We start from the raw sequence: 22,260 nt of genomic DNA, 5'->3' as shown, positions 1-22,260 counted from the left end.
GGCCGCCTTTAGGTCAATAAATGCTGCGTATAGAATCCCACGTGTTTTGTTGACATATTTGTCAATGAGATGTGCTAATACGAAGCAATGGTCTATTGTTGTTCTGCCCTGTCTGAAGCCGGCTTGCTCCTCTGCCAGAACTGCCTCAGTTTCCATCCAGTCGATTAGTTTAATGTGGAGGTGTTTGGCGTACAATTTGCTGGGAATGGGGAGGAGGCTGATGGGTCTGTAGCTCGCTGGATCTGCCATGGGACCCTTTTTATAGATTGGGATGATTACTGCCTCTGTCCAGCAACCAGGGATTATGCCTGTTGAATCGATGTATGTAAATATTGACGCCATTATAGGAGCCCACCAACTGGTATTGTTCTTCAGGAGCTCTGCTGGAATGTAGTCTATGCCCGGGGCTGTCACCGAAACAAAAAGAAAAAACAGAAGCAAAGAGAAGGACAGGGAGCAAAGCCTCTGTTTTTGAACATTAAACTTTCAGCACACCACTAGCACACAATTAAATTGCCACATAACACCTTCAGTACTTTCTTTAATTACTAATAACGTCCAGAAACAAGCTAATACTGGAAAAGAGCTAATACTGGGAATCATGTTTGCAATAGTTTGAGGGATTCAGCTCTAGGCCTGGAGTGAGCATTTCCCCTTTGTCATAAGCGATGGCTGCTTCTGACAGTTCCTCCAAGAAAGGAGCCAAAAATAACATGCTGTGTTGTTGCCTGCAGGGACTTGGTACAGCTAGCGAAAGCTGCAGTCAGTGGAGATGAGAAGGCCCTGGACATGTTTAACTGGAGAAAATCTGGGATGGGAATGCCTCTGAAAATGGGACCTCAAGAAGGGCTGTCCTTCTTCATCAGTGTGACAGATGGTACGGAAACTGCTGTAGCCTGGTGGGAAAAGTCACTTAATTGAGGCTTTCTTTGCCTATACATTGTGAGGAGGTAAAAAAATAAATAAATCTGAAAGGAATGGTTTGGATGATCTTTCCAGTTCAATTTTCTCCATTCTTATGGTGAAAGATATCAGTAGATCCTCCTTTTTCCAAGTTCTATTTTCTTAGACAAAGATCATTTGTGGAAACAGACTTTGTGACTGAATTTATTGACTGTATAATAGTATTTGTTAAACTGTATCAAATTTGATTTCTTAAGAATACAGTAGTAGTAAAATTGAGATTAAAGGTGCAGTACAGTACAGGTTTGCAGGAGAATACTAACAAGGTGATAGCGTTTCACCCCTGCCACTAAAGTACTTTCCTCAGACTTGCTTCTATCCGACTCAACTTTACTTTTTTTTTTTTTGATAATATTTATTCCAATTTTAACAAATACAGAAAAGAATTGACAAAGACAAAATACTGTAAAAATAAAGAAAAAAAAAAAACAAGGATAGAGAAAAGTTAAAAAATACATAAAAACCACACCTCCACCCCACCAACAGAAAAAAACACAAAAACATTTTTAAAAAAACACTTCCATTTTTCACAATTCCATCCTTCAATAACTTATTTCCTCGACCTCCTCCCACCTCCCTTTTTGTATTCCAGTTATTAATTAAATCAGCAAATTCTTTCCATCTTTCACTGCTTGCTCACTTATTTATCTTAATCCATTTGTACCTTATCCTCCCATAAACATCTAAAAAATTGTCTATACTCCAATCTAATAAAAAGAGAGGGGGAAAAAACAAACCTTAAATCTTATACCCTTAAATCCTAGAATCTCAGGTCCTTATCATATTTCCACTAAAGTCCCGACTCAACTTTACTATACCGTATTCTGTTATTTCCTTTCTGAAGAAGAAAAGGACATCGTAAAAAGGGGTCTATAAATCTTGCATGATTTAAAAACTCATTTGTACTGCTTTCCACTTGATTGGGCTATGTACCTCCAAATTAGCCCCAGTAAGAGATACAAGATGCCACAATATTGGTTTTGTCTACATCTTATTGCTGCATGCCAAATGAGAATAGCACTCTTTTTTCTTTTTTGCTTTTGACAAAACCAATATTTTTGCATCTACCTTCTCTTGTAGTCTCTTAGTTTGTAGGTGCACAGCCCCACCTAGTGGTAAGCAGTAGAGGTATATCTTTAAATCATACAAGTTTTGCCTTTTCCCATACCCTTTGTGGGCCAAAACAAGGTAAAGGACAGAAGAAAATTGCCCATCTAGTTCAGCATCCTCTTCTCACAATGCCCACCCATCTATGGGAAACCTTCAAACAGGACCTGAACATGAGTGCACTCTGCCTTCTTGTGGTTTTCTGCAGCAGGTTTTCAGAAGCATTACGGCCTCTGACTGTGGAGGCAGAGCATAGCCATCATGGCTAATAGCCATTGTTAGCCTTCTCAGTGAATATGTCCAATCCTTTTTTAAAGCCATCCACATTTGCGGCCATCACTTGATCTTGTGGGAGCGAGTTCCATAAATGTTTCCTTTTATCTGTTCTGAACCTTCCAACATTCAGCTTCATTGGATGTCTACAGGTTTGTGTTATAAGGGACAGCTGCCTCTTGGGGGGTAAGGGAGAGCTATTTCACTTCTCTAAAATCCACATGTTGGTCTCCCACCATTTACGCTTGTTGATATTGAAAGTGAGAAATACCCATTTCAGCACTATCCTACCATCTCTTTATGGTGCATTAATTTTTTGCTGCCTTTTGTTTTCAGCTTTCCAGGTGAGCCTTTGTGTGGTTCTGCAGTGAAAGCTTTATCTACAGGGCAATGAAAAGCCCCAAACATCCCGTACCTCTATACTAATAAAGGGTCTTGAAACAGTGGGTGGTCTTGCATAACGATATTCAGCACTTTGTATTGCAGTATCCTGGCCACTTAGAACTTTCAAACAAACCAAGCCTGAAAGTCCTGGAATCCTAATCAAATTAAAGCTTTTACAATGGTGCTCGACTTACCTAGGCTTTTCAGTCATTTTAATTGCCTTTTTTTGTTTTTTGTTTTTTAGATCTCTGATTAAAAGCTTTGAATCTCTCTATAGGAGCTTTATGCAAGTGGGTGGGCACTCTGTAGTTGTACTGGCCATGAGTACAGGGAATTACTTTGCGTTTAGAATTTTGCTTGTGAATGTTTTCTCTGTGTTGTTTTGTTAAGGGTACAAAAAGTATAGTTGTTCCCTTTGTTTGTTTTGAGATTTCTTTTTAATCCTTTTCAAGAACCATTTAGCTTCAGAACCCTTTCTGGTGTCAAATTGTGAAGAAGTAAACAAATATTTTAAAAAAATAACAATTTCCTGTCATACATGGTTCTTTTAAAACCTGTTTGCAAGGTGCTTTGATATTCCTTAACTAAAGCAGTCGAAATAAATTAAGGAATTAAAAAATTGTCCAGTAGCACCTTAGAGACCAACTAAGTATGTTCTGGGTATAAGCTTTTGTGTGCATACACACTTCTTCAGATACCTTAACTAAAGCAGTTAGCATATGAGGAACACATACTGTTTTAAGCTGTTTTAAGCATTATGTTTAACTATTATAACCCACCCAGGTCCTTAGGATGAAAAAACCCCAATAGTAATAATAATAATACATTTTAGATATGTCCTTAAAATTCCTTAGCTGTACATTTGTAAAATAAATAAAATAAAATAAAATTGTAGTAAGCTGTGGATAGAAATGTTTTTGTAGATATGTGTATCCAACAGGAAGATGTGAATGGTTATAGCTCCCTGTTGTTCACTTGATAATAAATTCTGATTTCCCTTTGTGTAATGCATGAACCAACCTTTGACAAGTGCTTTATAATAATGTTTGACAAGAACATAATAATGGTTCACACTTTCCCAAACAGTAGGCATTATTGGGTACCTTTTCTACTTTTTTGTTTGCTTGGAAGCATAGCAAAGTAGATTATACAGGTAGTAAAAAGGCAGGTGGCATTAATGTTAAAGCAGTGCCAGCCTGCTTTAAGAGCTTTGGATCTTGACCAGCACAGAAGAGCAATTCCTATTGTACTGTTGTTGTTTCCCCCCACTAACCTCCATTCTGGTAAATTGGTGTGATGCATTTCAAGAACTTGCAATAGTCAATATCTGTCAGGACTTACTTAGTGTTCTCTTGAAATGACTTGGCTATACTGAAACCAAAGGAGAAGCCTGTTTTGTAATATAGTATTATAAGTCTGTGGCAATATGGATACTGAGCAAAATAAGCTTGATCCTGTATTACTTTTTATTTAAGCTGGGTGTATTTTCTAGGGAGTACTTTGCTTCTGTAACAATATTATAATGTACCAGAATGAAACAACCTTGATTTCATTGCAGGAACTGTGCATTATGTGAACGAGAGGGGGAAAACGAGCCAGGCATTGACCACAGAGAGTTCAGTCCAAAAGCTGCTTTTCATGGAAAAAGATATATTGGTAGTAATAACGGAGACTCTCCTCTTATCTCTTCACAAAATTTCCCTTGAAGGAGAAGCAGAGGAGGTCTTGAAGGTAGGCACCGTGGGCTGTATGATAACATCATTTAAAAGAGAAAATTGATTCTTTGGTTTTCTGACTAGTCTGCAGGCTGCACAAAAGAATCTTGAAGGCAACTTATTGTACATTGTGGAAATCAGGATTCCAGATGCTAGTTGAGCATTTGAAGTGTTCTCTCTTTTTGAACATTCTTGCTTAAACAGCGAGTCCGCTGAGCTACACTGCACTAGGTTGGAGCCATGTATTTCAGCTGGCCATGAACTTTAAGAGAGGACACTTAGTAGTACGGTGTATGTCTTACATGAAGAATGCTCCTTGGTGAGGTAGCAGGGCTGGGAAAGACCCCTGTTGGACTGAGCTGCTACTAGTCAGAGAAGACATTGGCCTAATTGGGATCAATGGTCCAACTCCATATTAAGACAGCATAAAACGTTCAGTGTATAGCTGTCAACGAAACACTTACCCTAAATTGGAGCAACAGGAGGATGTCCCCACTTGCTTCTGCAAGTGTAGAACTGTCCCTGACAGTGAAGCAAATGAGGAATCATCTGCTTACGAGGAATCTCTATGTGTGATTTGGGCAGGGTTTTTCTCAGCCTTATACTCTTAGTTGTGAAATGACAGCAATTGCTGACTTTCATAGGAAGTATTGTTATGAAGATAATAGCTGTCTTAATCTGTCACAGGAAAAACAAAGTCTTGTGGTTCCATGAGGACTAAAGATATTTATTGCTGCATATGTTTTTGTGAGCTAGAGTCTACTTTGTCAGATGCATCCTGTAATAAATTTGTTAGTTTTTACAGCACTGTAAGATTCTTTGTTGTACAATTGTCTGACAACTGTAAGCAAACCGACATTGATACCTAAAAACATACATTCAAGCCTTAAAAACATGAGCTATCTGAGAAGTAGCCTCATTATTTGCCATGATTCCACCCCAAGCCCATTGCTGCCAAGTAATACAAAGAGATTACCTTGTGTTTTCAATACTGTCTCCTTGCATAACTTATTATCAGGTGAAGCTGAGTGGAAGAATGGGTCATTCCGCTGATATCATTTTGATTGACCGTAGCCTTCTTATAGCAGCAACAGGTGAAACAGTTCTTAGGTAAGAAAACTGGCAAGGGGGGCTTGGCTTAGTACCAGGTTGTGGGCTGTGTTGCTGTTTAGATACTATGTCATTTTTCAGATAAATTTCATTGAACAGTGTCTTTAGCCTGATTGTGAACCATTTGCCCCCATTTTAAAGGGTCGCCATATTGAGGGCCAATAAGAATGTGAGCTGCAGACTCAACAAATCTTGCCTATGCCACACACTTGCTAGATGGCTTTAGGAAAGCCTCTTAGCTTCAACCTTTGCCCCCAAATATGTAAATGATAATGCTGTTCTAGCTTGTGGATTTGTCAGAAGGGTTACCGGGAGAATGTATGTGAAGGCTTTCGAACATTTGAAATGTGCTATGAAAATGCTGCGTAGTGTTGTTGTTAAAAGGATTATAGCAGACTTCCCAAGCTGGTGCACTCCAGATGTTGGATTACAATTCCCATCAGCTCCAGCCACCATCCATGTCAGGCTTTGGGGGCTTGGCTTCCTCCCCCCCTTGGCCGTAGATAAGCAGTACAAAGAGAAAGCAGTCTCTTACCAGTAACAGAAATGCTTAATGAATGCAGCAAAAGATCAAGCCACTATTCTCAGAGTGCAGGTGCCCCTAATTAAGGTTCCTCCCACTTCCCTCTAGACACTTCCGTCCTCTCGTCTCCTAGCAACCTGATTTCTCAGCCATTGAACCTTTTGCGAAGCCACCCTATCTAATCTCCTAGCCTTGGGACTGAGAGGATGTACATCTTCCATTGAGAGAGAGTCTGCTATCTCACTCTCTTCCCTTTCTTCTTACAGTGGTACCTCGCAAGACGAATGCCTCGGAAGACGAAAAACTCACAAGACGAAAGAGTTTTTCGTTTTCTGAGTTGCTTCGCAAGACGGATTTCCCTATGGGCTTGCTTCGCAAGACGAAACGTCTTGCGCCTTTTTTTTTAAACCGCCAATGCCCCCTATGGGAAACCGTCAATACACAGTGGTGCTTCGCAAGACGAAAAAATTCACAAGACGAAAAAACTCGCAGAACGAATTAATTTCGTCTTGCGAGGCACCACTGTATTACTGTTCTGCCCAACTATTATCTTCCGAACTGTGACCCTCAGCAAACCACTGTTCCAAATCAACACTCCTCCACTGCTCCTGTGGAGTTTCAGGATCCTGGCCATGAGCAGGGGTAGGGGTAGGCTCCGACCATTCCTCATCAGAGTTGTACTCCTCAGCCTGGTCTCTGGCATGCCATGGCAATGGATAGGGATGGTGAGAATTGTAGTAGCCCCCCCCCCCCCGCCCTGCCAAATGTGGAGAGCCCCAGGATAAGGCATAGCAATCCAGGATAAGGCTCAGTAACCCATTATAGTGTGTTCTACCATTAGCTGTTACTTCCCTGGAGCTGTGCTAAGTGAGACAAGGAGGACTTCATTGTGCGTAAAGGTTGCTACAAAAGAGCAGAAGCTACACCAAAAAGGCAAATGTGGAGGAGAAAAGCTGAGGGCAGGATCTGTGCCTGTGGCCAGCTGTTGACAAGGTGATTTATTATCTACCCTCCTCTGTACTTTCTCTGTAGGTTCTGGGACTTGGAGAAAGGTGAGAACTATGTACTGGATCTGGATGAGCAGCTTGGGTTTGAAATAGGAGAGTGCCTCAACTGTGTTTCCTTTTGCAATGCTAAAGGTGAGAAAGAGCTTCTTTCATTGACTTCTGATGACCCAGTTATTCAGATTTGCAGTCCCATGGTATTCATTCAATTACACTCTGCTTGGTTGAAAGTATCTATTGAAATTGCTATGAAATTTTAATGTAACTTGCTTATATGTAGTATAAATGTGACTGGAGAACTGTGCTACTGGAATAATAATCCCTAACAGAATGAAGGAGCTTGGAAAATAAACATATGAATTGTAAGAGGAATTTTAACAGGTATTAGGTAGGACACGCACCTTCACACATAGATTATTCCTTGGCCTTCCACTTCTAAAGGCTTGGTGCAGGTGACAGGGCAGCAGTACATTACTGCTACCATTAAACTTTATTTTGTGCCATTTGGACACTGAATGCTGTTCAGAATCTGGAAGAAATATATGGCCAGGCTGGCAAAGAAGCCAGAGATAGGTGCTGAGCAGTGGGGAGAACTGAAAGGCAGTAGGAGGTACAGATAATTTTAATACACTTCACTGATCAATTTCCCCCAACATCCCAAGCCACTGTTGGAGACAGCATTTGTGCTGTGTGCCAAACATTCAAGTTTTACCAAGAGCTATGGAGTGTTCTTAGTCCTGCATACAGATTCAAGTTATTTGTACAGTGTGTGACTTACTAAATCAAATTTGGCTAGCTTAGTATTATGTGTGGCTGCCACTCTTGTCTCCTTCAATGTTAAAACTGAAATCCTTTGTTCCGGTTTCTCTACTTCTCCTACCTTTTTCCTCCAAGCTCTACCTCCTTCCTATATCTCCCTCAATCCTTTCCTCTTTTCATCACCCCACATCTCACTCTAGGGCTTTACTACTCTGTTGTTCTTGTCTAACTCCTCTCTGTGTGCCTTTCATTTTTACAACTCGTGATTGCTAGCTTCCCTGCCATTGCCACATCTGTAGAGAAAAGCTGATTACTTTTCTTGGGGATTCTTCTTACAGTGCGTACACTAGGCAAAGGTTTACATGGTGGTGGGGAACTTGTGCCCCCCCCCCCGGTGTAGTTGGAACTCACAACTCCCATCAGTGTCAGGCAGCATGGATAGGATGATGGGAATCATAATCCAACAACCTCTTGAGAGCCACAGGGTTCCCATTCCTTTCCAAACGCAAGTTGTGTTATACAGACTTGATTGCTTAGACTAGAGCGTGTTAAGATTGTTGGGTTTTATATAGTCCAATATAAATGACGATGATGTTGACCTGATCAGAAGAGTGTGGTGTATTTTGCAGGTCTCCTATCAGCCGGCACTGACAGAGGGAAGATAGCTATGTGGAGGAAAGTGGCACCCCCTTCCCAAAACACTTGCTCACAGGAAGCCAAGGACAGCTGGAAGCTTCAGGCACCTACTGAGCTTGAGGGGAATATAATTCAAATACAGGTAAAGCAGGTGTAATAGTGTGTACCAAGGAGGATGCATTCACCAGTAAGCAGGTTTGGTGCACAGATTAAATTGTCTGAAACAGGCTGCTGCCACCCTTCCTCCTTGCTCTTCTCTCCCAACCCCTATTTTAAGTAGGTATGCATATATATGATTGCATGTCCAATTATAGCAGAGTAGGGCTGGACTCTCGTTGGGCAGATGTGTGCCTCTGAATTCTGTAACTTTTATGAATCTTGCTGGTTTCCCCTCCCGACCTATTTGGCACATTGGTTTCACTTGACTCATGGTTCCTGAATCACTTGCAAAAGGAAACATCTGTACGTTTCCTAGTCCTCCCCATCTGTCTTTAAAAATTATTTCACAGAGGACAGAAACTATGACAAATTTTTGTATCTGATAAGATTTCATGAGCTGACAACTAGTTTTTCATTAAAATTCCATTGGATATATCCTTCCACATAAGAGGAGTTTTGTAAGCTATAGAAGTCACATCATTCAGAGGTGAATTTAAAACAATTTGGGAATTGCTTTCAAAATTTCTATACACTCTGTCATATCAGAAGTTACAGTATTAACAAGTCTTGCCCAGTTGTGCTGCCTTGAGTATGAGCTGTAAAAGAGAGCCCCTCTTCTTCACACTACTAGACTCTAGAGCAGCAGGTGGGGAACCTGTGTCTCTCAGATGTTGCTGAACTACAACTCCCATCATTATTGAACATTGACTATGCTGTCTGGCACTGATGTGAGTAGGATGTCTAAAGAGCCATGAGTTTCCCATTGTTTGGAATAAGTGGAAACAAATGTTCTATTTTGAGTGCTAACGTGCACAGAGATGGGGGGGGGGTTTAACAACAACAACAATTATAATTTGTTTGTTTATTATTTATACTCCATCCACCTGGCTGGGTTTCCCCAGCCACTCTGGGCAGCTCCCAACAGAATATTAAAAACATGATAAAAAGATCAAACTTTTTTAAAATGACTCCATGGGTACAGATGTTGCTTCAGCAGCAGTCATTCTCAGACCAAGCTTTAAATAGGACCTGCAGCTCTATCTCAATAGCTAGCTCTGCTTTTGTTGAGAGGATCCTCTTTATTTAAAGGGGTTCAACCTGCTTTAGCACTCATTGACCCTCGTGAAGCAGAGGAGGCTGTAAGTGTGCTAGGACCTCACTCAGGAATCCCCTAAGTCAAAGAAGGGCCATGTGACATCCTTGGGTGGGCCAGAGGGGTAGTAGCAGCACAGGCTCTTCTTGTATCAGTGCTTCCAGTTGGTTAGGTGCTCCTGGGGCTGGCCCAGAAGCCAATTCCCATTCCACTCCAAATCCACAAGCATGAAAACTGCTATAGAATTTTGAACTTCACTGACTTAACATTTAAAAAAAGAAATAATGTAAGTGGTATTCGCTTTTTGCTCATGCTTTTTTAGAATCTAATGCTCTAATTCAAATGCATTGTGTTAATTTTCTAATTTAAAATGAGTCACAGTACTTGTTATACTTAATCTCTCTTTCTTCATATTGTCTCTAGTGGGGGTCCAAAAAAAATTTGTTGGCTGTAAACACAGGCAGCTCTGTAGCAATCCTTAATGAGCAGGCAATGTTGTCACACTTTCACCAGCAAGTGGCAGTGGTGCAAATTTCGCCAAACCTATTCAACATTACCTCCTTCAGCACAGGAATGACTGACAATCTTCGCATTGACATGCACGTGAACGGCGTGTGTTGCACTAAGGTAACTTGCATCACTGCCAGTAGATTTTCTTGTCAGGTTGGGGTTCTTTGTGGGGGGATGGAAAATATGTTGTTTGTTTATTTTAAAAAATTGGATGCAGAGCAGCAGTGATCATGGATACAGCAGCCAGTAAAGCACATACTGTGCAGGCAAGTACAACTAAACAAAAACACAATACATGAGATGAAGCCACCAGAGTTAACTACCAAAGCTTAGAGTAGACAGGACAGACCTAAGGGATAACTACAAATGTTTCAGGCAGACCTTCCTTGGGGTTCCCACAGTTGGGTTAGAAGCCCAGGAAAGGCCCTCTCTTTGGTAGCTACTCTGATAATTCTGCAAGGAAGGATACCTGGAGGAAGGACTCTAATTATAATCTCAGCTGTTTGGCAAGTTCATATAGGTTCAGACAGCACTCTGTTATCACCTTTTGTGCAAAAACAAAATTGCAAGGTTTTCCTCAAGAGAGAAGGAGCATATGACAGTCAACTGCTATAGCAAGGCTTTTCCACCCTCCAAATCCCAACCTCCTTCTGCTGTTGCCTGTAGGGAGGAAAATTACCATAGGGTTTTCCTAGCCCCCTGATGTTAACATAAATATTTACATGGGTGCAGAGGGGAGTGGATTTGAATCTTTGTTGCTGTTGCATGACATCTAAACAAGTCTAGCAGTTCAGAGCAAAGCCTTGTCTGTATGGGTGTAACATCCTTTCCTAGCAAGAACACCTTCACTGCTTTCTTCCTGTCTTAGTCTGAAGAAGCTCATTTGTATTCATTTTACATATTTACTGTCAGATTGATCTGGTATAAAACTCCCCCACCCCAATCTCTCTCTCATAATAGTATATTATAATTCTTATAATAGTATAAGAATATTCCATGAAGACATTCTTTTTTTAAAAAATTCTGGTTTTAATTCCCCATAGAGTCATCTCCTGAATTTCTATTGCTTATGGAACAAAATATATGTAATAGAAAATAGCCCTGTCATTCCAACAAATTAATTGCCATAGCACTGCAATTTATTGATAAATTAGTCCTGGGTTGCTAGTAGTAAAGGGTGGTAGCATTTAGCAAAATCTGGTTTTATGTATTTTCTGTTTGCAAAGCACAAGTTTTAAGATGCATTTTTTAAAAATTCTGTGGCAAACCTTAGGATGCTGTAGCATTCTGGAATGGAAAGCAAGTTGCTATCTTCGAACTCTCAGCTGCCACTGCACGAAATTCAGGTAAGATGAAGGGACTTCAGAGTAACTTGTGAGGGTGGATGTTGGATGCAAAGTACCCTGAGGATGTTTATACAGCCAAAGTATGTATGTATGTATGTATGTATGTATGTATTTAATATTTACAATCCATCCTTTCTCTATGGTGCTTGTTGGGGGTTTTTTTGCCTTGTGATATAGGCTGTGCTGGAAGGTAGTGCTTTTCCCAAGACTACTTAGTGATGAGTGGAGATTTCCCACACCCAGACTCAGTACCTCTCCATATACAGTATTATCTATTTTGTATATTATATTATATTATATTATATATTGTATATTATATATTGTATATTATATATTATATATTATCAGTTTGCACAATATGGTGGCCCAGGGAGGCAGCAGAGTCATAAAAGTATGCAGAATATAATTACCAAAGACTGAGCACATGAATTCACTACGTTCAGGAGGCTGCGTCCCTGGTGCTCTTTTTATTGGATCCAGTTAAAAAGCAAGCATTGTATGTTTTATAAACTCTGAATAGTATTGAAGTCAAGTAGGTGCAGTAAGAGCCAATATTCTTTCCTGCCCATGCTACCTTAGGAGCCTTATTCAATATGGTGCCGAGGAAGTATCTGGAAAGACTTTCTGTAGTGCAGTTTGCTGTACTTACAAATATAGGCTCATTCAAATTTTTACATTTGATCTTGGATGGAATTCATCCATGAAAGACAAGGTAGGAGAAAAGTAGTGATCATTTTGCTGAGTGCTACACTGATTGATGGAAGAATGTGATGATGATTAATTGGAAATTAGACATATTGTATGGACCATCTGGATGGAACTCTTAACTGTTTCTTTCAATAGGTTGTGATTGTAATGGAGAAGTTCTCTCTTATGTGGTTCCAGGTTCTTTCCCTTGTGATTCCCCCGTGCTGGCTATGCATGAAGAAAATCTTTACACAGTTGAGCCAAATCGTGTTCAAGTTCGCACCTGGCAGGTAAGCAAGCCAATTTTTATGTGAGGATGATTGCAGGTGGCTGCCTCATGAAGAAGGGCGGCAGGGCGACATTTGGTAGCAGAATCAAAGGCAGTCTTACCAATTCAATCAGGCCAGTTAACAGTAATGTCATTGTTTATCCTTCCTGCCAAACCTGCTTACATAAAAGCGACGATGATTAGATCAAAAAGGCGCACTTGGCAGCCTAATCCTATGTAGAGACGCAGAAGGCTACAAAATTAATTAAAAACGGCCTTTCCCCTTGATCTCTGCCCTATCCAACATGCACTTTCCCCTCCCATTTTTCCTCAATTGGAGAAAATACCTTGAGAGGAAGAACTATCTAATTTTTCTAGTCTCTTCCCCCTGCCTTCATTTCATTTGTGTGCTATGGTTCCCTGTAGAACTGAGGTAGGAAACCTCCAAATTTTGGACTCCAATTCCCATCAATCACAACTGGCATGGCCAGTGGTCAGGACTCTGTCAGGAGGAAGGGCAGGATATAACTCGAATAAATAAAATGTATGGGAGTTGTAGCTCAGTGACATCTGAAAGGGTTAGGGTTCATAATTTGTTGTTTCTTTCCTGTGAGTGTGTGTGCTGATGACACATAACATTCAGACATCTATTTTGGAAACTGTGACCCCAAATATTTAGATAGATAGATAGATAGATAGATCCTACAGTTAATATGTGATGTTAAAGTTTCAGATTGGTAGAACTGGACAGTTGTGGAGGGTAACTTTTTTCTTTTCAAACATTTTGATGTCTTTGTTAGATGTGGCGCTGTGGGTCTACTTGGTAATGAGTCAAAATTGTCTTTTGTGGTAATATATCAATGAAAGGAAAGTGATGGTTTTAAAGTTGCTGCTCTTTTTCTCTGCTAGGGCACTGTAAAGCAGCTGCTGGTGTTCTCTGAATCTGAAGGGAATCCATGCCTCCTGAGTGTCTGTGGAAATTTCTTGACTGTGGGAACAGACCTGGCTCACTTTAAAATCTTTGATCTTTCTCGCAGGTACAAATAAACAATTAATAGAACTTGATTATATATCTTTTGGTTCCTTTTTAAATTGAAGGTTCATTGAAACATTATTCTTTACATTAAAATATGAGGGGTAGATTTTTGCTGTTTTATAGATTTATGTAACGAATATAAACTGAATTTCTTAAGAAGTGCAATTGTGTAGCAGAGATGACCTGTAGTGACTCAGAATTTGCAAGAGGCTTCAGACATTATCATAGATCATTCTGTTTGTATTAAAATATGGCTCAAGTATAATTTCTTTTCATGATTCAACATGTAGAACTTTTGTAGATGCTGAAGTTTTTGAAACTTCTAAGGTATGTCAGGCACAGTACTGGTTGTGTGACATACTTTTTGGTGTGTTCTGTGATATCTCTTTTATACTTGTTGTGCAGAAGTTGACATGGGTGCGCTTGCTAGCATAGAGCAGGCATGCAGAGTTTGTGTGGGAAGGAAAGAACTTGTAATTCCATCTGGTATGATATTGACTAATAACATAATGAGCCATTTTCTTCCTCACTGTGGATTGCTCCTCAGATATTACTTACCATGTGGATATCATTGCTTTGTAGGAGAATGGGACATATGCCAATGCTTCTCATAAATGCACATTATATGTTTTGCCAAGTATTGGCACAATGGGAACCTGCAGTTAGCCTCAGTGAACTTTGCTCTGTGTGTGGAGAGCAAAAAGAAGTCATCGCACATGAGGATACATGCTGGCTTCTTACAAAGAAGCGAGGGTCGTGTGAGAAATTAATATATGAAATGATTCACAAATGAGCCAGAAATGACTCTTGTGGTTACCAAAAAGGCAGCTATCTTAAGACCAAATTGGATTACTAGGAGGATTTTATTATGATGCACTTATTCCCATAATTTTGGTGAATAGCTTGCTCTTGTTGAGCAGACTGCCCTAACTGCCTCATCTCCCCCACAGGGAGGCAAAAGTACACTCGAGTAGCAAGGCCCTGGGTGATCTGGTTCCAGGCGCTAGTGGGGTTGCATCTGTAAAGTGTAACGCAAGTGGCAACAAAGTTAGCATCCTCATCAACAAGGTGAGTCTGGACTGTCCCTTGCCTATGACTAAAACCTGAATGGGGCCCGGAATGTCTAGGCCAACGGTGAATCTCTTGTTGGGACAAATCTGTGATCAGTTTATTACAGACTGCGTTCAAGCCATAGCTTGATGCTCTGTGAACTACCTATGTGCATTCTGTTCTGATTTCTCAGCTGATTTATTGGGAAACCATGATTTGCCTGCAAACCAGGACTAACACTAAACCCGGAGAAATGGAACACACAAGGGATTGAGGGAGCAGGCAAACACAAAAGTTCATTCACATAACACTCAGCCATGGCTTGGCACCACATCTGAACCAACTTTACCAAAATGCAGCCATCTGCACTAGATTGCCAGTATCACACTGCAGGACAAACAGCTACAGGTTCCATACTTCACACTAGTGTGATTTTAGTGCAAGCTTCTACATGGAGTCCAGAACGTTTTAGAGTAGATTTTTACCATGCCATGCCATTCTGGATTGCAAAGTACAATGTTTATTTGGATTATTTCTTCAACTCTGCCAGTTCTGTAGATGCTGGAGGTACAGGCAGAAACCAAAACCACTGGTGTTACTATAGGTTTGACTTTTCAAATAAACTCCACTGTCTAGGTGGATATGCACCTACACATATCACAAGCATATATTATAATGGGTAAATCAAATCAAATAAATTTGTGCGTTATGCACCTTAAAACAATGGTAATTCAAGAATCGATGTGATTTGAGGAACTACTTGACCAAGTTTGAGAACACCTAGAGAACCATCTTGATTGCTTTGTAAATTTCTTTTTTCTTGCTCTGTTTCTTCCATCCCAGATTGTTTTTTATTAATCTTCAGTTTTATGAACCATAGTGACTAGAATGAGACAATTAGGCTGTCTTTTCCTGTTCAACTTCTCTTATTTATACTTCTGTAGGCTGATGGGAGTCTTGACTCCAAGATCTGTTTCTATGACATTGAAATGGACACAGTCACTCTGTTTGATTTCCAATCTGGGCAACAGAAGGATGCCAGGGAGATGATCTCCATTGGACAGGAGGCTGAAGGGTGAGAATGCTTTTTGAGCCTGAGGTGGAGGGAGAGATTATTGATGTGAATTAATTAATGAGAGTGGAAAAAACATTAATTATTTGCATAAGCTCACCTGAAGACTTCTTTATAGACCACTTAGATGTTACAAAGTACAGCCTGTACATTTCTTATTTACTCTTTGATATACTATAGTGTGTGTGTGTCCGCACACACGTACATACGCTCCTATACTATACTATACTATACTATACACAACCCCTTGTGGAATGGCTCTGTGAGAAGTCTTCTGCTAGCTCTTGTGCAAGAGTTCACAGAACAGCACTAATATGTTTTCCTCATATAAGAGATAAAGGCTCCTAGTCTTTTGAAAAGCCTCACAATATTTGCTGTTATGCAGCTGGGCATAATCAGTTCAGTTTATCAATTAATGCTAAGCTCCATGTCTTTTTCCCATGGTACCAGTTGTTTTGGTTGCTAAGGGTGGAGCATCACCTTATAGAGGTAACTGTAGCACTTCCCTCTTCCCAATGGCAGGGGTGACTGCCACAAAGGGGACAATATTTCTAAGAAAAAGCAGCAGCACCAGCCCAGCTCTGTGCATTATATTCTGTTCCCAGTCCACTGGCTTGCTTCCCTTCCTCTTGGCTTGGCACCACAATACTAAACTGGAAGTCTCCAGGAAGCACCATGATAAAGTAGCAATGATGTGGCAAGGAAGAATGCCATGCCACCATTCTTTTAGGGTGGTGTACATAGTACCATTCATGCAAGACATGCTGCATTTTCTGTCATTATTTCTACTTTACCTGTATTAATGTGTGCACTGGTTCCCTCCCTCCCTAAATTTTTTTTTTTTTTTTACTGCTCCTGTCATTCCATTTGTTTGTTTGTTTTCATTTCTGCTGGCCAGTAGTTGTTGTTTGGGAGAGGATCTGTCTATAAACCTTACGTAAGTATCATCAGCTAGAACCACCAAAATTCCTAATTATTTAGTTGGATTTGGAGTCTGCCTTATTTGGCTTATTGTTTTGCATTATAGCACTGCTGCTATACTCACCCAGCGGAGGGAACTTAAAGCTGCCTCATACAAGAATAAGCTGCTATGAACAACAATCTATAGTGTTTGATATTAGTGCCATGTAGGGATGGATGAATCACTTTCACTTTCACATATGTTCACCTATAAGATCATTATGTCCTGTCTTCATTACTCTGTTCTTTTAAAAAAACTGCACAGAAATCTGCAGCTAGTCAAGTTTTTATTGGCACTTGTTTTGTTGCTGATAGTTGGCTTTTTCTATACTTTTAGTTTTTATTTTCTCTTATATTAATCACTATGATTTTAGAATTGCTTTCAGTGCTGCTTTTGATTATGGTTTTAAATGGAAATGTAGTTTATAAACATTTAAACCATCCACCAGGGGTCACTGTAAAACTGGATCTCCTGTTTACCAATAGTCAGCATCATTTTCATGGTGTTTATAGGGGAGGTGTGTTACCATCCAGTCTTTCTCATCTGTACACACTAACCCCAATTGGAATTTGGTGGGCCTCATGTTCTCATGAGTTTCTGGAGAGAGTTGATTAAAGAAGGTGGCCCTACATGTTGGCTTATTTCTTTTCTCCCTCTGGAATATGCTTTTATTGCTGTGGTTCTATCATTTAATTGTAAGTGCTTGCACTCTTAATGAGTTGGCATCGGGCTGTTCTGTCCTCAGCAAAGATGCCCATGGGGCAAAGGAGGCTTTTAGTTGCAGCACCATGGAGAGCTGCAGGCGAGCAGCTTTCAGTCCTTGAGTCTTAAGAATGGACTAAAGCCATTTTTGCCTTCTGGAGCAGTTCACCCTTCCTTCAGAAGTGGCAATAGAGCCTAGCATGCCGCCTCCTTCCTGAAAAGTCTCTCCAAGCACATTGCCTGCCTTGACAGGTTGAAATGGGGATGTGGGTTCCTGATTCAGATCCCCAATGGGTGCAGAATCTCAGGGTATGGATTGTGCAGGTCCCAGCTCAGGCTTCAGGGATCCCTGGCTCAAGAACCCCTGATCCAATGGACTTGAACTGTGAATTGGGCCTAGACATTATATTTGCTTGTTCATTATTGCATTTATATCCCACATTTTCTCAATGGAGCCCAAGATGCAGTGTACATGATACATGGTGGGTGGGATTTGCCGGGGAGAAGAGTTCTTTCTGTGTCCTGGTTCTTTTGTTAGATTGCAAATTTGCTGTACATTCTACCTTAATAAAACTAACTACCTTAATAAAACTAACTGAACTGTCAGTTGTCAGTAATAGCCTCAAGGGGTATGTAACATGTCTTTGATGGCATCTATCACATGTAGCATTAGCTGGAGCTCACCTATCTGATTCTGTTACAGTTTCAAATCCAGCATATACAGTCATCTGGTTCTTGCTTGTTTGTCCCCCCCTCACCTCACCCCCCCCAAAAAAAATCACCCTATATTTTGATTACTAATTATGAATGTGTTTTACAAGTAGTTGTGGTCTGGATTTATACTTGCGTTGTCCATGTAGGAGAAACACCTCTGAATATCCAGAGCTGAGTGATCGTATTCCTACTAGTCACTTTTGGGATCAAAGCGAACCAAGGCTTTTTGTGTGTGAAACAGATCGGAACCCAAGTCAGCAGTCCCTGGACAAGAATCAGCAATCAGAAGAAAACTCAGTATGTCTTTCTCCTATTCTCCTCTGGCTTGTTGCACTGTAGGGATTGGTTGTTGATGTTAACTCTGTGCTCAGGGGTTTAGCTAGAATGCTTCAGTTGGTTGCCATGAGGAATCCTTCTTGAAGGTCTTGAAACTTAAAATAAAAAAGGCTGACTGTATGAACTCTTGTGACAGTTCACATGTTGTTTAGCATAAATGATTGTCAGGGTTTGATAATGGGGAAGGGTTCAGCCAGGAGTCTCCTCTCAGTTCCAGGATTCAGGTATTTTTCACCTTCTCTTCACCCACAGAGTGTCTAAAAGGGGGATAATCTCTGTGCATGTGTAGAATTCCATTATCTCTGAGTGATCACAGCTGCCTGTGGATAGCCTTGCCCACTTTGGGCTATAGCCCCACCCACTGCCAGCTGCAGCCCCTCCCACCAGCAAAAATTCAGCCTGTGGCAAATTCCCCTGAAGGAATGTGGCCCTCAGGAGAAATAATGTTCCTCATCCCATGTATAAACAGAGCTAGATGCGCTAATGATTTAACTTGGTATAAGCCGCTTCCTCTGTTCTGCAGTCTAATATATAGCTCTGTTTTGTTTTTGTAGCTCCTCTTCAGCAAAGTGGTTGGCTTATGTCAACATAAATGTTTGCAGGGGCTTCCCCTGTTGAGTGAAGAGGTGGTTTGTTCCTGAAATACAGGACGCTTTGTTACTGTCTTTCTGGAGTGCAGGCTGATTTGTGGGGTGAATTTATGATCAGTTTAGAGAGGATCCCTGTAACTTGGCCATCCGTAGCAGGTGTGTGTTCTGTTGTTTAACTGAGAACTCTGCCAAGTGAAAATGGAAAATAAAAACAAACTGTAAAAAGGATATTGCTCCATAAAACCCAAATAGTGTTCAATTTCCCCTTCCAGGTGGATGTTTTGATCGTATCCTTCTTCTGTACTGAAGAGCATGGGCTTTTGCTCCATGATCGCTTTCCGTTGCCATCAGCCTACCGGTCTCTTTTGGGCATGGAGGTACCACATTATTATTTTGCCAAAAAGGTAAGTGGTCAAAGAGTTTATAAAGAGTTGATCCTTGAAAGCTTCCCCTTTATCTCCATGCAGGAAACATTTTGTTCTCTGGACCAGGTTAAGGTAAACTGAGACTTGCCTGTTATTATTTATAAAGCACCTAATGTCTTCCTGGGTGCTGTACAAATATTGCAGCAGGCTTACAATCTAATACACTTGCAGCCTTACAGTTTTGTACACATGATACAAAAGTATAAAGAGATAGGAAGAGAATAGGAAAACAAGCAAATTCAGCCTCCAGTTCAAAGTTACATAAAACATGAAGTCCTGTTGTTTTTTTTTTGTTAAGACAGTGGTGACTAATGAAGGCTGTGGAGGGACAGTACAGTAATTTAACTGTGCAGTCATTGATGTTTCTGTGGTGTCTGTTCCATCTACTTCTCCTTTATGGTTTCATGTTGACCGTAGGAGATGATAGCTTCTTCCACTTCAAAATGTGCTACCTGCCAACTGCTGCCAGGTAGCACCGGATGTTACCCCCCCCCTCCAAGGACTGGGACATTTCACCATCTGGACAGTTGGATAGTCTGAATTTCTAGCCACTCCCTGGTTTCAGGGGTGACTGATAAAGGCTCCAGGAAGAACAACAATATAAATATCCACTCTCCGGACCTTAGAGTAGGTAGGTGGGAGGAAATCCTTTGGAGCTTCCATCCAACAGCAGCAGAGGTAATTAAGTAGCAATGCAAATAAGAAATCACTAGAAATTACAAGCGATTTGATTTGTTTGCACTGTTCTATCATTTGGGGCTCTTCAAATGTGCATAGAATGACACTCTGGAAGTAGCAGAAAAAAGCAGCATGATCAGCCCAATTCCATATGGTATAATCTGTTCATAGTCCACCAACATGCTTCCCATCTTCTTGGTTTGCCTTTTTAACACTGGACTGGAAGTCTTAGTGATGATGTGACACTGAGCAATGCCATGCTGCCATTTTTGAGTGACGCACAGAGCACCACTCATACTGGATATGCAGTTGATCCCCATCTTCATTACAATTGAGAGCAAGACCCAGAGAATTGGCATTTTGGAAATGGAGAAAAATTAAATCCTGTTTTGGCAAGAATATCTGTGATAACATATTCCTTATACATAACTGGGGCGAAACGGCACATCTAGATTACAGAAGAAAGACCTCAATAGCTGCAGTTTAGATATTTGCCATGCCTGAGGTTTATATACTCTCAATGTAACAGAGGCAGATTGTCTGTTTCATTGCATTTTCTGTCACTATTTCTGCTTTGTCTGTTTTATTCTTCACTCTGTCTACATACTTTTTTTTATTAAATAAAATGCTGCTCCTATCATTCTGTTTCTTTTTCATTTCTGCTGGCCAATAGTTGTTGTTTTGGAGAGGCTCTGTCTTTAAACCTTACGTAAGTATCATTCGCTGGCCTTTATTAAATGAATTTGCCTCTCCCACCCGGATTTCATTGTTTCAGTTCCTGTTACCTAAAGATTATGCACAAAGTCCTAGAAGGCTTAGAAAAGTAGGTTTGATGTCAGTGAGGTGGGCGGCATGAGAGAAAATGCAATACTTCAAGTCTATGTGCGAGTGCCTTCCCTTAATTGCAACTCACAAGTGCTTGCAATGGCCCAGTAAACTCAAGATTCATTGTCTATTTCCCCCCGCATATCTGATGTTGTGATATCTTTTGTGACATTTAATATGGCATGGCCTTTTTGTTGATACTAGTTGATGCATACCCTGATTCACCCATGTAAACACATTACCTAATGGCAGTTGATGAAAAGAGAAGAATACTTATTGGTGAAATCAAGGTGTGCACCACTGGAATTCTCAATTACTTTGTTGCATTTGGAGTCACCATAGGATTTCCCAATATGTGTTGTGTTGTGTTGTGTTGTGTCTTCTATTAACTCCTGCAGTTCATTCGTATCTATTTATTTATATTTGGCAGTGCATAAGCTGCATTATTTATTTATATGTACAAGCCATTTTTCTGCCAAAGGCCTCTAAAACAGTGTAGAATTTACATTATCTTGTGAGCTGTAAAGATGAATGGAAGTGGGAGAATTCTCATATTACAAAGTCACTGTGTTGAAGACCATTTAAAAAGCTTCCACATTGCTGTTGTACGATAGTCACTTGTCCCAGAATTTGCTCCAAATAGCTCAACTCTTAATTTTCCCCAAAGGGTGAAATCTTCAGAAAGTAAAAGTGGTTGGGTTTGCAAGTTGCTATTTGTACTCCTTAAATATTGTGAAAATATTTTGGATTTGTTTATCCCTTTTGTCATGTGGCACTCCTTTTAAAGACTTTTTTTAGATTGGTAAAAAATAGTAAGTATAGTGCTAATATGAGGCTTTTACTGTGTTCAAAATATAAGAACTGTTTTGGATAAGAATATAGCTGCTGTCACAGGCTTAAAAATTATTTAGGAATTTATTTTCATGGGAAAAACTAATGATATTCTGCTCATCATATGACTTGTGTTTTCCTTTCAGCCTGAAGCTGATAAAGATGAGGCAGAGCCTAGTGGGGTAACACTCTATCAAATGGTAGCCAGAAGGCCATTGCGCGACTTCCTTGGGTTGGAAGAGTGTGACAAGGCCACATGTGATGCTATGCTTAACTTCAGCTTCTATCTCACCATTGGGGATATGGATGAGGCCTTCAAATCCATCAAGCTCATCAAAAGGTAGGGACACTAACTTGGTTTGGTTTTTACAAGATTTGTGTATGTGCTGGCTAGGATCCAAAGAGGTGTGTAAGTAAATCCAGATGGCCATTGAACTTTTGGGCTTATATTTCTTGTAATGCATCCCCCAATTATTATCCTTTTCAAACTCTGAAGTTTCAAA

The 22,260-nt window shown here is 40.4% G+C and overlaps 1 protein-coding gene across 3 annotated transcripts in view; it reads left to right on the top strand.

Moving 5' to 3' along the window:
- IFT140 (intraflagellar transport 140) overlaps nt 1-22,260 on the top strand; it is an 87,198-nt gene that overhangs the window by 7,429 nt on the left and 57,509 nt on the right. For all 3 annotated transcript variants that reach the window (XM_083412488.1, XM_083412487.1, XM_083412486.1), the window contains exons 5-18: nt 735-877; nt 4,286-4,458; nt 5,461-5,552; nt 7,108-7,214; nt 8,468-8,616; nt 10,150-10,353; nt 11,510-11,582; nt 12,468-12,559; nt 13,447-13,574; nt 14,524-14,641; nt 15,568-15,698; nt 18,219-18,369; nt 19,271-19,402; nt 21,904-22,097. In XM_083412488.1, the coding sequence (XP_083268614.1) occupies nt 735-877; nt 4,286-4,458; nt 5,461-5,552; nt 7,108-7,214; nt 8,468-8,616; nt 10,150-10,353; nt 11,510-11,582; nt 12,468-12,559; nt 13,447-13,574; nt 14,524-14,641; nt 15,568-15,698; nt 18,219-18,369; nt 19,271-19,402; nt 21,904-22,097 (1,887 nt within the window). The remainder of the gene's footprint in view (nt 1-734; nt 878-4,285; nt 4,459-5,460; nt 5,553-7,107; nt 7,215-8,467; nt 8,617-10,149; nt 10,354-11,509; nt 11,583-12,467; nt 12,560-13,446; nt 13,575-14,523; nt 14,642-15,567; nt 15,699-18,218; nt 18,370-19,270; nt 19,403-21,903; nt 22,098-22,260) is intronic.

Source organism: Podarcis tiliguerta (assembly GCF_965153285.1).
Source record: "Podarcis tiliguerta genome assembly, chromosome: 14".
Taxonomy (NCBI): domain Eukaryota; kingdom Metazoa; phylum Chordata; class Lepidosauria; order Squamata; family Lacertidae; genus Podarcis; species Podarcis tiliguerta.
Note: the sequence above shows the minus strand (reverse complement) of the source record. Positions and strands in the feature narration are given on the sequence as shown.